Below are 16,341 nucleotides of genomic sequence, written 5' to 3'. Positions count from 1 at the left end.
AAAAACTATCATAACCTCAAACGTTAAACTGTCATTTTTCAGAAAGTGATTGTTGACAAATTGATACGAAATTAGAGAATTTTAGATATGCCCTCAAAAAAGAAAAAATACAATGCCAGATTTCCCGCAGTAAGTCAATCTAAATTATTGCAACTGTAAATTCATTTTTGCAATTTTTAGGGCCGAATTAAAAAAATAATGCAAACTGACGAAGAGGTTGGAAAAGTGGCACAAGCTGTACCAGTTATAATCTATATCCTTTTAAATATTATACGGTTTTTTATTTATTTTAAGAGAAATGTTTTATTTTTATACAAAGCCGTTAATTTTGTTAGTTTCACTGATCTAATCTACATGCATTATTATCCTTGTAATTTTACAAATTTGTTTGATGCGGGTTCAAAAGTGTATATTTTTTAATTTCCTTGAAGTTGAACTTCTTTATCATAGCTGGTATTCCATTGCAGTGAAAAATGCAGATATGATTTTTATCAGTTCAGTGGTATTCGTAAAATGAAAACAAATCTGCAATTTCACTTTTCTAGAATATCAGACTATATTTTCCAAACAAGTAACATAAAATATGTACTTGGCAAATAATTTCCTTAACGCTGCTTACCCAGAACGTTGGAGTTATTTGTGGAGTCGTTGCTGACGAAATCAATGCAAATAACGCAGTCCCGAAATGCAAAGACTTTAACTCCGTCCCACATGAAGCAATGTATATTATCAGAAAGTCGTTTTGACTTTTTAAAAGACTTAGTGAAAAATATTCCCGATGCAAGTGCACAAGAAGATAACAAAAACAACTTGATGTTTGAAGCACAACAGCTTCAGGAATCTGAATCAAAACAAGAGTCGCAGCCTGCATTAACCGTGGAAGTTTCAAAACCGGAAGTACCGGCGACTTTGTACACAGAACAAAGTACGTCCACGGCAAGAACACCAGTTATTCAATATGGACCTAAAGTAGCGCAAGTAGAGACGAAAAAGTTCAATTTCTCAGTTAATAACTTGATTGAGCCGGCGAAGGAAGGACCCAAAGTGCGCATTACTGTAGCAGAACCCGTACCTGTGCCGCCTTTAGTACCAACTAGGGGTGTACCCTCTAATAGTAGTGTCCAAGAAAATACACCACAAGTTCATTGCGATAACATCCCGCCTCTTATACCCATTTCACACCATTATTACAATCAGAATACTGAAGACAATTTGTGTATTGATGAAGATTACGATAATTAAAAATTTCCTGACATCAGTTTTTTGTTCAATTAAACGTAATTCTACCTACCTGACGGCTTTACCGATAACCTATTTACAGTGAAAACATACAATTGTTATTAAAATGTTTTGTATTGGGTAAAAAAATACATTAGTACATTATGTACAATTTTAAAAATATTAAAGTATTATAATCAATACCTTTTATACATACTACTACTTTTTTAATCCTCAAAAAGGACCTTAATGAGCCTGCCAAACATTACTTTTATAAGTTAGAAATTAAATAATAGTCATTAAATTATTAATTACATCATGTTTTTTACATTTATGGGCACAGTCCTCAACACGGCGAATATAATTTGAACTATGGAAAATAATACAAGGCGAACTTACATTTAATATTGCAAATTGTAAGTGGAGCGATTAATTAAACTTAAGTAAGGTAACTACAATTTACATTTGTTACAAAAAACCTATTCAAAAGAATAAATAATGAAAAATAAGTTAATTACAGACTTTTTAACGCAACACAATTCTGTTTTAGAAGTGTTAGATAATACAAACGCATTCTTAGGCTACGAACGACTTTATTCATCTGGTAAAACTAAGCAGAAGTTTTTTTTTATTAATATTTTTTTCATTTCCAACGTTCAACATGTCCAGTGTATACGATATATTGAACACTCAGAACAAAATGGTAGAAAAAAGGACTTATTTTTCCACAATGAAAGAATCCTGTTGAAAAATGGAGATTTGTTGTCAAAAATATGTCGATTTATTAAAATTTGCTAAGCATGCATATAGAAACAAGGTTTTATCATCCATAGCAAATGTTAAAAACAAATAATTCATAGACCCAAAATAAGAAATGCAAATATGTAATGTTTTGTATTTGTTCAAGATAACATGTCAGGAATTTCCTACTGATTCATACTTTTTTAAGTATAGAGATTGCATTTTACAATAGAAATAGTTTTTCCATTCACGCAATTCAAGTGGCAATAGAGATGTTACAAAAATTCTCCATCAAAGTAACTCATCCATCCAGTTCTCAAGTTATAATGCATAAATTGTTTTAAATCTATAACAAATTTTCACTTTTCATGTTCTAAATTGCTTCCAGGGTCTTACGCAAATCGTTTTTTTTTTTTTTTTGTACAAAACATTTATTTATGCAACCTCGAAAAATGAAGTTGCGATGTTGCCATTTTCTGTATAAAAAATTTGTATATGTCGTGCCACAGCCATCGCCACTGCTATCACATTTCACGATGTTTTTTTTTCTGTATGAAAGAGTGGAGTTTCTTGGCTCAAAATTTGTCAGTAGGGTTCAGTTGTTACACATATTCTTCTTTTACACAGAAATCAAATGTTTCTGACCTATTTCAAATGTTGCGACGATGGTTATGACACAGGTATTAAACGGACGTTACAAAATAAAGTGTTGTTTTAATGATATCATTTTTTAATAAATAACAAATATGATTCTCCGGGTATGTATGCACATAAAAAGTTATAAAGCAAAGAAACTTGAAAAACCACAATCGATTCGTATCGCATTTCTTGGCAGTGTGACAACAAATTGTGTAAACTTTAAAAATGCTTTCTCAGGGGTCTCATGTTTAAACTGTTAATATCATTGAACGGACAAAAATGATACAGAATTGTAAAATTTGTGAAATAGTTGAAGTAACACACGGTATAATTTCGTGGGTATGCGAATATTTCAATGATAATATACGGTTCAACTGGACATGTTGTCTGTACCTATCTTAAATGAGGCGTTTAGAATTAAAGTGGCCTAAAGCTTAAGCGACATTCTAATAAAAGTCACAATTTTCCCTTTTAAAATTTTATTTAGTTTCAAATACAGTCACTTTACCATTACTATTTTTTATTTAAAACGTTAAACGTGTTTAACTCAAAATTTGAAAAATAAGCTGTTGGTCGGAGAGTAAAACTAAGTCTATAAATTTTGTGGGATAGGCCATTTTAATTCCAAATGCCTTAACTATGTATGCATAAAATAAATTAGGAGAAATGAGAAGGTTTTGTACTATATCACGGAAACTTTCAAATATATACAAATGAAAAAAATCCTTTTATAAAAATTAAAGCTATCAGCTGTACTCGTTGCCTTCATAAAGATTTTCGCAAATCTCAAGCAGTCTTAAAATGGGGTTAATATTATAAGGAAAAAGATCTTTCGAAACAAGTCGATCGATTTGCATTTTAAGTCTTATCAAAACTGTCATTGTATTGTCAAGCTCATTAGTCCTCGACGCTCCTCCCTCATAACAACTATTAACAAAAACGTCCCAATTTCTCCTCGTATACTTCAAAAACCGCAACAGATACAACAAGAAGCATGTTTCATTGCTAACTAAATAATCTAATAGTACGTCTGAATCATGACTAACGATTTTCAAAAACTCTATAAACGAATGGACCGGATTCAACATCGCGATAAAATCAGGAGCTAAAGCGTTCTGATACGAAATCCCCGTTTTTATATCCAGAGTACAAACCATCGCTTCAATCATGTAATCGTCCTGATCGCTAAACAAGTGGATGAGTATTTTCGAAAAGGGGGTTTCGGGATGAAACTCCAAACTGACTTTGATGAAAACGTCGACTTTCTTGAGCACGTCTCGGATCGACCGCGCGATTAATTGCATGTCATGTGAAAAATCATAGTCCTCTGACCCCACGCTAGAGTCCGAACTGTCAGACCTCGTCTCCTTAATCGTAATAGCCACGCTTTTCAACACCAAAAGGGTCATTTTTTGCAAGAGAGTCTTATCGATATTGGATTGCGCTGGTTGCGTGCTCGGAATGGTCCCCACAAAACTGTTAACAGTGTACCCCTCCGACCTCCTATAGGGGAGACTATCAAGCAAGCGGAAGTCTTTGACGTATCGCACGATCAAGTGGGCGAGTTGACACGTATCCTCCGGGAGCATATCCTGCAAGGCTAGAGTGCTTCCATAGCATAGAACCTCGTTAAATAGGGACAGAAGCTGTTTCCAAATGATTGGTGGGAGATTACTGTTTAGCAACCCGACGAAATTCTCCAAATGGGCGTAAAACGGCTTCGTGTCGATCACACTCAAGTTGGCCTTGACGGAAATGGTGCTCTCCCAAAGGGCTAAAAACGTCAGAACGCAAGTCTGGGCTTCAACCGAGGTGTTCTGGGTTATTAAATACTGGATTTTGCTGATCAATTCCGGCCATTTCGACTCTAGACTTTTGATAATGAGGCCTTTGATACCGGAAGTGTCATAACTTTCAGCGTCACTGTACGGCACAGTGACGCAATTGATGTTAATATCGACGTTTTGGCTGCTGCTACCCGCCACGTCCTGGCTTTGGGGCTCCTCCAAGACATGAATATCGACGTTTTTCCACTCGACTACCCGTTTTATGATCTCAAGAGCGAAATTCATTTTGACATAGTCGGGGTTTTCGATTGTTAAAAAACTGACTATCGTCTCGAGCCACTCGTTGTTTATGTTTGTTTTTGCAATAATGAGAAAACTACTAAACACTTTCGCTGCCAGATAATTTACGTATTTGTCTCTAGTCTCACAAAGCGACAAAATCTGCTCAATTAAGTTATGCTCATTGCGTACAAATGTGTTACAAATCGTCACGATTTTCGAGCAAATGTGACCGTTATTGTTTTGTTTCAAATAAACGTCGAATAACAATTGCACGTTTGAGAGAAATTGTAACACTTGTGGAGTGGACCATTCGCTCAACATCGCTAATCTGCTGCCGTTTTCGTCCATAATCTGGTGCCCCTCGAAGGGTTTCCTCAACACGCGCTCGGGAATGTCGCACAGACACTGTTTCACCAAATAACTGTAAAAAGTCTCAGTTTCTTCCTCGTCAACCACCATCTGTTGCCTGTTTTCGGTCTCCTGTTGGCCCTCATAGTCGCAAATGAGAGGCGCGATGTCGGGCGCGGGTTGTATGGAGATGTTTTCGCAAGTCGGGGGGTAGTCCTCTTTGTCTTCAATGAACTTTTGCTCACTGTCATCACTCAGTTCACTAGTCCGAAACACTGACTTGCCCCCGTGGAACTGCGAGTTGACTGTGTTTAGGGTGATGTCGTCTTCGTTCACAGTAGGTGGGTAAGACAAGTGGAGGGTTGATAGGTCGTTCCCCACACCATTTTCTGCTATGTTGTGGATGAAGTCAGGCTCGTCTGGGGCGTCTGGGTTGTCACCTCGTCGCAATTTCTTTTTCAACGGCTGTTCAGAGGCCATTTTATTATCCTGGTGTCTTAGAACCATTAGAACGGGAAAAATGGGCCGAAATGGGAAAAGTTACTAGGGCTGGAAGCCAGAGACCTGGAAAGTGTATCATTTCAATATTGGCACTTTTATCGCTTTTGAGCAACAAATAATACATTAATTGGGTTAGTCTGAGTAAAAGTAAATGTAATTGAATGGTTTGGGAGATGATTTGGGGTTGGTTTTGCTGATTTTTGGGGAAATTCTTACTTGTGTAATTTTTGTGTGTAACAATTTTATCCAGTAGTTAATTCGAGTGTGGCGTTCGTACACTCCAGAGAATCCTTCTGGGGACTTCATTAGTTACCTTCGTTGATAGTAATAAGAGAAAACTTGTTTTAAGGAAATTTTCTTTGAAAACTAGGCTAAAATAAATAAATGTTTTTAAAAAACACGAAATTTATACACACACACAACTCCATTGCGTACAATATGCTGCGCTAGTCAATCGACGACTTGCTTTCATAAGGTGAAACAATTCGTGTTTTTATTATCAAAAAGTTGATCAAACGCGAGAATATTTTTTTGGCAAGCTCAGCATTTGTTGCTTTTTAGTGTGTTATGTTTTTGGAATTTTATTTACTACTTTTTGTAAAACTTTCAGATTAGGTTTTGATTTGCTTGGGTAAAGAATGTGCGACGTTGCCAAGTTGGCGACTACCATTCATAATAAATTGGTTTAATTACATTTTTTCATATTTTGGGACCTTTAATTTGTTAAATGTTTGTTGCAAAAAATGGGAAGATATTTTTGTTACTTTTAAACTGTAATTTGGGGGTTTTACAATTCTATTTTGTTTGGTAATGGATTGAGAAAGATGCGGCAAATTTACGGGAGTCCATTCATTCAATGCGTAACACGGGAGAATACTGGTTATATTAATTTTATTCATTCTGTTCTAGATCGTATCTCATTAATCTGTTTTCGGATATCTCATTTTGAGTTTTTGTAATTTAGGAAAAAAAGAATTAATTAATGATCTGTTTTTCTTTGTAAATAATTTCGACGAGTTCAACGACGTCAATCTCGACAAGAAAGCAATTACCCACATAATAATCATTCTGAAACCTTTTTCTTAACATATCTGTTTTTAATTTTTGCAGGGATATAAACGAATAGAGTTGTGTAGAAAGACATATTTGTTATTTCCTCCCAATAACATCACGGAAATAAAGTGACACTTTATTCTCCCGTTTTTGACTAATAATCTGGTACTTTTTTTGAGAATAAAATAAATGAAAAAATAATTTTTACTTTTAAATGTAATTATTGTAATGTAGTACATAATTGAAAATTTAGCTAATTTTCCTATCAAATCTTCCATATCTTTTTTTTTTCAAAAATTAATTAACGTGTGTATTATTTTCATAAATCATAATACTTGTGAAAGTGTTCTAGCTAAAATTTAATTTTTTTCAGCTATTTCTGAGAGAGAAACATACAAACATACTTTCAACTAAAACGGCAGTGCCTCAGGTTTAATAAATTTCTTGCAGTAAAAAAATGCATCAAACTACAAAATTTTTAATTGTGCAATAAATGAAAATGAAAAAACTTTTTTTAATAAAATAATTGGGTGGCAGTGTTTTACTTTTTACATATTTTTTTTCAATAACAATAAAAAAAAACACATGAAAGTGGCGTTATCTCGCGATTGTAATGGAAACAAATGTGTACCACGTGACCGCTCTCAACAGCTGCGAAAGGTATCTACTTTGTGACTCATTGTACCCAAATTACACTCAGTAGGGGAGTTGTAAAAATGGCTGCCAAAAGTCATCAATGAAGTGTATTTTAAATGGCCAAATAATGTTGATTATTTACTATTGATCTGCTTGACAAAGGTGATTTATATTCGAATTGTTTTTAACACGTTTATTTTTGGTCTTTTCGTTGCGTTAGTCGGCAAGTTGCCCCATTCTGAGACGATGTTTATATATAGGTTAAACTTCGTCATTTTAGTTTTAATATTAGAGGATAATATCCTGTTTTAGCAATGGGATATTTACATGCATCATTTATTAACGTAACAGTAAAAACAGCTGTAAGTGCAAATTCATGACTAGAAAATCAAAAATAAAGTAAAAAAATTCATCAGAATCGGGAGTGATCTCTCATTGAACAGTTGTTATTTATGTTGTTTGTGGCTTTTTAATCAGTGTTTACCTCTGTGATGTTTCAAGTCGAATTGAAAACACGTTTAATTGCTTTGTGTGTGTGCTTTTTGGTGCTTTTCTCGCACAAGGATATGCGTAATTAACTTAAGTATTTTTCAATTTGTAATCTTTATTAATGAATGATTGTTTACCCTTTTATCTGGATGGATTAGCATTTTTTATAAATAGTCTGATTAGGACTATAAAACAAACTTTAATTATAATCAGAAATTTTCCTTATTTTGACACTTGGCAGGTGACAATAATTAATTAATTCTATTCAATAATTGAGTAGTTTTGAGGTTGTTTAGTCATTTCAATGGTGGCATGTTTCAGATGGTACTAATGCAACAGTCAAATGAGTGAAAACAGCGTGGGGGCCATGCCGGGCGTGGCAGGGGCTGGGGAGAGACGTCTTCGACAACTAGAAGCTCTGTTTCTTGGGGGCCCTGTTCTGGCAAAGGGACAGAGTTTCAGTATTGAAACTCTCATAGACATTCTCATCGTTCTCTACGATGAGTGCTGTAACTCTAGTTTACGTAAAGAGAAAACAGTGTCAGATTTTATAGAATATGGTGAGTCTTTTTGATGATCAATTACATTTATAACTTTTGTTTATTTTCTAGTAAAACCTGTAGCTTCTTCAGTAAAGTCTCTTAGATTAACTAGAGAAGATTTTGAGATAATTAAAGTCATTGGTAGAGGAGCTTTTGGAGAAGTTTGCGTAGTTAAATTTAGGGGCTCAGAGAAAGTATTTGCAATGAAAATTCTTAACAAATGGGAGATGCTTAAAAGGGCGGAAACTGCGTGTTTTAAAGAGGAGAGAGATGTTTTAGTGTATGGAGATAGAAGGTGGATTACACATTTACATTATGCATTTCAAGTAGAATTTGCCGGTGTTTTTACTTTTCGAATTGATGTTTCTTTTTAGGATGAGTCTAATTTGTATTTAGTGATGGATTATTATTGTGGGGGTGATTTATTGACGTTGCTGAGTAAATTTGAAGACCGTCTTCCTGAAGATATGGCGCGATTTTACATTGCTGAAATGGTTTTAGCCATAGATTCGATACATAAACTTGGATATGTACACAGAGACATTAAACCTGACAATGTCTTACTGGACGCGAATGGCCATATTAGACTAGCAGATTTTGGTAGTTGTTTGAAATTAAATGACGATGGAACTGTGCAGTCCAATGTTGCGGTCGGTACCCCAGATTATATCTCTCCAGAGATTCTTAGAGTGAGTTTTTTTGTTTGTTTTAATGCATCTTACCAAGAAATTTTTAAAGGCTATGGAGGATGGACAGGGCAAATATGGTCCAGAGTGTGATTGGTGGTCTTTAGGTAATAGTTTTTTAATCATAAATTTTGTTGTACTGACAATTTGTATTTTAAGGTGTTTGTATGTATGAAATGCTGTTTGGTGAAACGCCATTTTATGCAGAAAGCTTAGTGGAAACTTACGGGAAAATAATGAACCATAAAAACTGTTTTGATTTTGCGACTGACGTAGATGTGTCTGATGCGGCAAAAGATTTAATCAAGCAATTAATTTGTAGTCAAGAATTTCGTTTAGGACAGAATGGAATACAGGATTTTAAGGTCAGTTTCTGCAATCCTTAAAAATAGAGATGCTTTAAGGCTTTAATTTTAATTATAAACGGCATTGAAATTTGTTGGAAAGGTGCGCTTAATTATTTGCTGCATTGTATCAGTTATAAACCACAATGGACGTAATATCCGGTCCTGTGCAACTACTACAACCATTTTTAGTGAACACCAATCTCATGTAAATTTTATAATAAATAATGAGACTTGATTATCCATATTATAATAATGATTAGGATGTTGGGAATCAATCATTATGCAAATTGAAAAATAAAAGGGTTAATTTGTTTAAATTTTGTGTACAATACAATTTTTGTATTCTGTAAGACAAAATAAATAAGGAAAAAACAAAGGAATTTGCGGTTAAAATGAATTTCACAATTTTTTGCGTTTTTATTTATTTATTGTATTGCTATTATTTTGGCAGATCAGTGCGATAGATTTAGAATCTGTTTATGTAATTGTAATGCAATTAATGTTGCATTCATAAACTTATTTGATATTTTTTTTGAGCATGTGTCTAGTAATTATTAAATAGTTGATTTCGGTTTACAGAACAAATTTATTTTACTTGTGGCGAATTTACAGTAATTTGAACTGCAATCTGATTGTCATATTATCATTAATTTTACATTTTTTGGCAGTGTAAAAAACATCTTTCTTTATTTAATCTTTAGTAATTCTGAATAAAATAGTTATAAAATTGATTTCTGTAAATCGGCCTGTATTTGTAAACAAGTAGTGTTATATCTTTCTTATTTATTATACAGAATAAAGTGATGCACAAAATATGCAGATGAATATTAGCCTTTCATTCATTCTTGGAGGTTAGATTTATTGATGTTTTTTTTTTTTTCATTTTTACAAAAATAAATTTAAAAACCAACATTGTATAAAATGTACAGGGGTCTGGATTTAAAAATAATTAAGTATTCCATTGATTTGTCAGTGATTTCTTTTATATGAAAAATGCAAATTTTATTCGACCGTAATTACACAAGAGGTTTTTTTATTCAGATAAAATTTAATTTTTTACGAGAATTTGATTGCTTCGTAAATTGAAAATTTAAAATTAAATTCGTTTTAACCTATACTTCTCCAGTTTACGACGCTCCTGATCATTTGATCTGTGAATTCGTTTAGGAGTATAAATGCCTTCAGGTGTACCAAATTTTATAATTTTATCTATTCTGAAGTACTGGGAAAAACCAATTTAAAAAACACACCTCTATCAGGAGGTGTGTCTCCTTTACGCAGCATTTTTCGATACATGTTTATAAGAAACTTTTGTCTTAAAATTAAATGTTCTTTTACCTGTTTTAATTTGTAACAATAAAAACCGAACACTACCTAATAATTAATAATTGCTTTTGCCAGTGATGATGCAGTTTTTATGAAATCGTGGATACATCAGGCCTCCTTTGTAATCTTGGTTTCAAATGTTTTAAATTTTGAAACTGTAAAGCCAAAGGTACATCAACCTGACCATCTTGGTATGAGTCCCATATGGTCGATTCTGCCGATGGTGAAGTACCACCGCGACGGGTTTAAGTGGTGAAGAACATACACATTAAATCATCTTTTCGGTGGCACAGTCGTTGCAATACACATATTTAAACATGGTTGCAATAGTTTGTAAGGCTTTGATGTATCTAACTGTGATGTTTCTTTAGTAATCTGAGGCGAAACGCAATTAAAAAAAATTAAAATTTTGATAAATACTGAGAGTTTGTTGGCTTGATGGTTTTTTTCATTTGTAGAACCATCCATGGTTTGAAGGAGTCGACTGGGATGGTATTAGAGACAGTAATGCGCCTTATATTCCCGAAGTTTCAAGTCCAACAGATACATCAAATTTTGACGTAGACGATGCTGATATCCGATTGTCGGATGCCATGCCTCCAACTGCCAATAATGCCTTTACTGGACTTCATTTGCCTTTTATAGGCTTTACTTTCACTCAAGGAAGGTAGATAGTGTGAATGTTTAGTTTTTTGTTGTTTCAAACGCGAGTTTTAGTTGTATTTGTGACTTGAGTAATCTTTATACGAGTATAACGAACAATTTAGCCGACAAGCAAAATAAACGAAATAATGGCGAAATTGTGAGCTTAAATTTAAACGAAGAAAAGGAAATGGATAAGAGGATGTCGCCCGACGGAACTAGAAAATTGCAAGATGAAATCAATACTTTAACTAAAAGAAACTGTGAGTTGGAGTCACAATTGAGAAGTTTTGAAAGTGGTCATTCGAAAGATTTATTTATTGATACTTTAGATGGTGCTGAAAGTGGTAAATGTCATATTTTTTCATTTAATTGGGAGTAATGATTGCCGTTTTGTAGTTAAAGTCAAAGAATTAGAAAAATTGAATCGTATTTTAAAACAAGAGAAGGAAGAAGCAATGAAAGAGAAGCTAGACCTTCATGAAAAGCTCAAATTTCAAGACAAGGAACTGAAAGATGCGTTAGCACAAAAGAAATTGGCGATGGCTGAGTATACGGAAGTTTCTGATAAGTTGTCCGAATTGAGGCAACAGAAGCAGAAATTTAGCAGACAGGTTAGAGATAAGGAGGAAGAATTGGAAGCCGTCATGCAGAAAGTCGATTCGCTGAGGAATGATATAAGAAAGGCGGAGAAATTGAGGAGGGAGTTGGAATCGCGAATCGACGAAGCTTTGGCTGAAGCAACGAAAGAAAGGAAGTTGAGGGAACGGTCGGAGGAATATTGTCGGCAAATGCAAGCAGAGTCGGATAGGTTGAGAGTGAGGAGTGAATTGGGGCCTAGAGATCAACAGGATAATTTAAGACTTAAAGCAGAACTGGAAAAATTAGAGGTAAGGGAAAGATTCTTCCTGCAAACTGTCATTTAGTTGTTAATGATACAGCAGTCGTAAAAGCTTGTTTGACGGAGGAAATTAAACGTATTAGGTCTGATTTTTTTTTGATAATCCTACATTTAACCTACATATTTTTAATAATAATTTAATAAACAAAGTACTTCATAACTAGGATGATAAAATTGATAAAATTAAGTTGTAATTGTTTCATTGAACTCTATTACTTTGTTGTTTGTTTTTAGGTTCAGTACAACGAAAGTTTAGCGCAACAACAGGCGAGGTTCAACCTGGAATTATCCTCTCTTAGGGAACAACTCCACGAAGCCGAGTCTCATCGAGAACTCCTTGAGAGAGAAGTATGTTTTCATTCTCTTTTAAAATTTTGTTTTGTTTTTATTTTCTATTATTTCGTTTTGACACATCTAGGTAGTCGAACTTAAAGAGAAACAGGAGAAACACCGTATAGAGGCTCTCTCCGATTCTGAACAAACGATTGCCGAATTGAATCGTCGAAATGAACGAGACAAACAGCTTTTATTGGACGATAATCATAAACTTATCGCAAATGTTGAGTTTGTGAGTTTTCTTTCCAATTTTTGTTTTTTTTTTTGATAAAGTTTTTTCCGATTATAAATTACGAAATGTAATTATGGGTGTGGTTTTGTAGCTTACCGAATCTGTGGAACGTTTGCAATCAGAACGGGCGACCCTGGAAGCGGAATATGAACAGTTGAGGAATAAACAAGAAGCGTTGGGTCAATGGGAATCGCAACTTGCGGAGATCATACAGTGGGTTAGTGATGAAAAGGATGCTAGGGCTTATTTACAAGCTCTCGCTACTAAAATGACTGAAGAGTTGGATTATTTGAAACATGCTGGTAAGTATCACTGTGTTAAATGATTTTTAATATTAATTTTTTGCTTCGAGGTGTTTCAAATGCTATGGGAGGTACCGATAAGAACTGGAGGAACCGAAGGTCGCAAAAGCTGGATAAGATGGAACTCCTCAACCTTCAGAGTTCATTACAATCTGAAATACAAGCTAAACAGGCTATAAATGAGGAGTTGAGTAAAACAAGGGAGGCCTTATTAGAAGCTCAAAAGTAAGACATTACGAGTTTAGTAATTTTTACTTTATAAATTTTGCAATTTTACAGAGATTTGAGAGATTCAAGGCAACGAAACGAGGCCTTTGCTTTAGATCTCAAAAGGAAAGAGAAACAAATCAAGGAGTTGCAAAGTCGTCATGATTCAGAAGGATGTAAGTTCATAAATCTGTTCATAGTTTATAGTTTTCGGTTAATTTGGCACAAGAGCGTTCTATTTCTTGTCTTTCATTTATTCACGTGATGCTTGCTTAACGTGTTTTAGTTTCAAGTTGTTTGATTTATTTGAAACAGTGAATCAAACGATTTTAATAAGCACTGTAGCCACTATTAAAATTTTTAAGTTAAATTGGCTGCAGTGTATATTAGCACTCCCAGGCGGGTGGTAATTATTTATATGTGTATGTACAGTCGGTGCGTGGTTGAAACATCTACCTCTGGTCGTTGGGATTACGTCGTGCTTCTGGGGAATATTGTTACTCTTCATGCGTCTCTACAATTGATTAGTATGATACGATTCGAAAAACATTTTTACATATCTATTTTAGAATTTTAATACATCCAGAAAGTGTCTTGGAATGAGGTGATAAATAATGTATATAACGTGTGAAATAAAATCAAATACAATTTTTTAACAAACATTAAAGTATTATTCACACTGGCAAGAAAGCAAGTTATGGAAGAAAGCTATCTTGTGTCGCTTAAATTCTTCTAACACTAAAGATTCTGCTATTGATGTAAAGTGGCACAATATTAACATAATACAAAATTATGACACAAATGCAATTATTATTAACAGTTCATTGGTCCTCTTCTTTGAATCTGACACTGTTGCCTTAAAGACTTAATTTATTTATATTGAATTTTGATCATTTTGCTGCAAAATTTTTGAACCAAAGATAGTTTTCTTCTTCTTGATATTCCTTCTCAGTTAGTTCACTACTCAAGATTTTTAATTATTTAAAATATTGTGTGCAAGTATCATTTAAAGAATGATGTTTGATTATTACATGCAGCAAGTGTTGTTGGAATTTCGTCTTTCATCAAGCGTCACGTCAAGGGTTAGTTTATTGAAACGTTTTTTTAGCTAAAAGCCTGTTTTATAACTATAAGTAGAGCGGATATGTGCACGCATTAGAAAGAACTGTGTACTTTTTAGAAGATTTACATCGTCCATTATTTTAAATCCTCGATTGAAGATACATAGAGCTTTCATTCATCCGCTCTGCTGTATTGCGTTGCTTTATTATTTATCCTTGTTGATTACTGCTTGGAGTGCTAATATCATGTTTCCATTAATGTATTTTTGTTTTGCAGCTAATTCAGTGCGCTGTTTCTCTATTATCCCGTTAACTGTTAACGTAGGAAGTCCTTAATAAGAATGCGAATAATTAATGTTAATAATTTTGTTGTTTGCGTTTGAAATAAATTATTTAAATTTGTTGTGAAATGTCTTACAACGGAAGTATTGTAAACTCCTGCCATATGTCACTACCCCTTTGTGTTTTGTTAAAAAAATCGTAGTATTGTGGGGTTCACTATACATTTAACAATTCATCTGTTTGTGATAAACTGATTTGCCAGTCAATGCAGTAATTGTTTTAATATTTTTTTGTGCAGTTTTGGAACGACCTTCATCTCAGATGTCGTACCTGGAACAATTTCTTAAAGAAAACAATCAATTGCAAGTTCAAAGTCAAACGTACGACAACGTACCCGCACTCTTGTACCAAGGAGGCTCAATTGAGTCTGAAGAAGGCGATATCGAAGACAATAGAGCTTTAAGTTTGACAAGTTCCAAGAGTAACTTGTCTGAACTGAGTATGGTATGTTTTTTTTCATCGTTAATTGCAACAATTGTGACTTGATTTTTTTGGTAGCACGATTCCCAATCTCCCATGAAACACAAAAACCATCAATTTTTGGTGCGCACTTTTTCTAGTCCTACAAAATGCAATCATTGCACATCATTGATGGTCGGGTTGATGCGACAAGGAATGGTGTGCGAAATTTGCGGTTTTACCTGTCATACGTCGTGTTGTCCGCATGTACCAGCGATTTGTCCGTTACCTTCAGATCAGAGTGGGTTAAGTAGGTAAAGAAGGGAACATTGTTTTATTCCATTGTTTCAGCTAAAAGGCCGTTAGGAATCGACCCTACTAGAGGCATAGGAACTGCTTACGAGGGCTACGTTAAAGTTCCTAAACAAGGAGGTGTCAAAAAGGGTAATGGGATGGACAATTAATATTGGACGATTTTTGATTTTTTCTTTTTTTCTGTTCTTGTAGGTTGGATCAGACAATTTGTTGTTGTTTGTGACTTCAAACTGTTTTTATATGACATATCAGCTGATCGAAATGCCTTACCAAGTGTTCATGTAGCTCAAGTTTTAGATATGAGGGATACACTGTTTAGTGTTTCTAGCGTTAAGGATTCGGACGTGATCCACGCCAACAAAAAGGACATTCCTTGCATTTTTAAGGTAAGGCCAGGAGTCATTTATTTTCATAACATAGTGTTAGTTCAAAAGTCATAATGTATTTGTATTGTATGTGTATTTGTTAGCGTAATAATCTATCTTTGCAATCCTACAATCTCATTGGTGTATCTTGTGCCCCTGACACCTCCGATTTACACCAGAACACAGTCACAGTTATTCATCTTTTCTCAACCAAGTCTTGGTGGTTGTATTTGATTTATTTCGGTTGTTATCTGCATTTGTTGTTGTGTCAATTTAATTTGCCCAATGAAAAAAATTGGGTCAGTGAAAAATCTGGGGCAAACCTAAAAATTTTCCTGTATGAATCGGGCGGTCGATGCTGTTGCCCATCTATTTCGTTCTTAAAATAGACAGACACAAATAATGAAAATTATCTAACTTGAGAAACTACCTGTCGGTGTTGTGTGCATAAACTACGAAACTGCAATGATAAATATTTAAAAAAATTGAAATTGAACTAACATTTATAACTGTAATATTAATAATTAGGAATTAAAAATTTTGTTTGTTTATAAAAATAATTTTTCAAGTACATTTTCTAACCAGGATTTTTAAACCTTGTTAAACTTTAAACCTAGTAAGTTTCTTTCTACTTTTATGAAAAA

The 16,341-nt window shown here is 34.0% G+C and overlaps 3 protein-coding genes and 1 non-coding gene across 5 annotated transcripts in view; 3 read left to right on the top strand and 1 right to left on the bottom strand.

Annotated features, from left to right (window-relative positions):
* Window positions 1-2: 2 nt before the first annotated feature.
* LOC123014625 (transcription regulator complex subunit bur6) lies at window positions 3-1,421 on the top strand. The gene is made up of 3 exons (XM_044413834.1): window positions 3-129; window positions 181-253; window positions 620-1,421. Exons 1-3 carry the CDS (start codon window positions 88-90, stop codon window positions 1,240-1,242), a joined length of 738 nt encoding a protein of 245 aa, XP_044269769.1. The 5' UTR covers window positions 3-87; the 3' UTR covers window positions 1,243-1,421.
* LOC123014624 (protein lines) lies at window positions 1,335-5,944 on the bottom strand. Its single transcript, XM_044413833.1, has 2 exons — window positions 5,733-5,944; window positions 1,335-5,579 (listed from the first exon to the last, which is right to left on the bottom strand). The coding sequence occupies exon 2, from the start codon at window positions 5,520-5,522 to the stop codon at window positions 3,345-3,347; it is 2,178 nt and encodes a 725-aa protein (XP_044269768.1). The 5' UTR covers window positions 5,523-5,579; window positions 5,733-5,944; the 3' UTR covers window positions 1,335-3,344.
* A 1,314-nt stretch (window positions 5,945-7,258) lies between these two features.
* LOC123014063 (serine/threonine-protein kinase Genghis Khan) overlaps window positions 7,259-16,341 on the top strand; it is a 15,379-nt gene continuing 6,296 nt past the window's right edge. Inside the window, exons 1-18 of one of the 2 annotated variants that reach the window (XM_044412927.1) lie at window positions 7,259-7,367; window positions 8,016-8,254; window positions 8,306-8,562; window positions 8,611-8,925; window positions 8,975-9,029; window positions 9,082-9,287; window positions 11,054-11,262; window positions 11,313-11,584; window positions 11,637-12,127; window positions 12,373-12,486; window positions 12,557-12,706; window positions 12,798-13,008; window positions 13,059-13,233; window positions 13,288-13,391; window positions 14,857-15,062; window positions 15,117-15,318; window positions 15,369-15,461; window positions 15,525-15,718. In XM_044412927.1, coding sequence (XP_044268862.1) covers window positions 8,038-8,254; window positions 8,306-8,562; window positions 8,611-8,925; window positions 8,975-9,029; window positions 9,082-9,287; window positions 11,054-11,262; window positions 11,313-11,584; window positions 11,637-12,127; window positions 12,373-12,486; window positions 12,557-12,706; window positions 12,798-13,008; window positions 13,059-13,233; window positions 13,288-13,391; window positions 14,857-15,062; window positions 15,117-15,318; window positions 15,369-15,461; window positions 15,525-15,718 — 3,471 coding nt within the window. In that variant the 5' untranslated portion in view covers window positions 7,259-7,367; window positions 8,016-8,037. The remainder of the gene's footprint in view (window positions 7,368-8,015; window positions 8,255-8,305; window positions 8,563-8,610; window positions 8,926-8,974; window positions 9,030-9,081; window positions 9,288-11,053; window positions 11,263-11,312; window positions 11,585-11,636; window positions 12,128-12,372; window positions 12,487-12,556; window positions 12,707-12,797; window positions 13,009-13,058; window positions 13,234-13,287; window positions 13,392-14,856; window positions 15,063-15,116; window positions 15,319-15,368; window positions 15,462-15,524; window positions 15,719-16,341) is intronic. The other variant, XM_044412928.1, reaches the window with a different exon arrangement.
* Window positions 10,665-10,979, top strand: LOC123015359. The gene has a single exon (XR_006413381.1). It is a non-coding gene; the product is annotated as a small nucleolar RNA U85 (small nucleolar RNA).

Source organism: Tribolium madens, unplaced genomic scaffold (genome assembly GCF_015345945.1).
Source record: "Tribolium madens isolate multiple individuals breed KSU strain unplaced genomic scaffold, Tmad_KSU_1.1 Scaffold_97;HRSCAF=244;Tcas5.2_LG3a, whole genome shotgun sequence".
In the NCBI taxonomy this organism is placed as follows: Eukaryota; Metazoa; Arthropoda; class Insecta; order Coleoptera; family Tenebrionidae; genus Tribolium; species Tribolium madens.
Note: the sequence above shows the minus strand (reverse complement) of the source record. Positions and strands in the feature narration are given on the sequence as shown.

Coding starts and splice junctions, on each gene's coding strand:
- LOC123014625 (XM_044413834.1), top strand. CDS start 88: ATGCCCTCAAAAAAGAAAAAATACAATGCCAGATTTCCCGCA. Junction 130..180: donor ACAATGCCAGATTTCCCGCA/GTAAGTCAATCT, acceptor TGCAATTTTTAG/GGCCGAATTAAAAAAATAAT. Junction 254..619: donor AGCTGTACCAGTTATAATCT/ATATCCTTTTAA, acceptor AACGCTGCTTAC/CCAGAACGTTGGAGTTATTT.
- LOC123014624 (XM_044413833.1), bottom strand. CDS start 5,522: ATGGTTCTAAGACACCAGGATAATAAAATGGCCTCTGAACAGCCGTTG.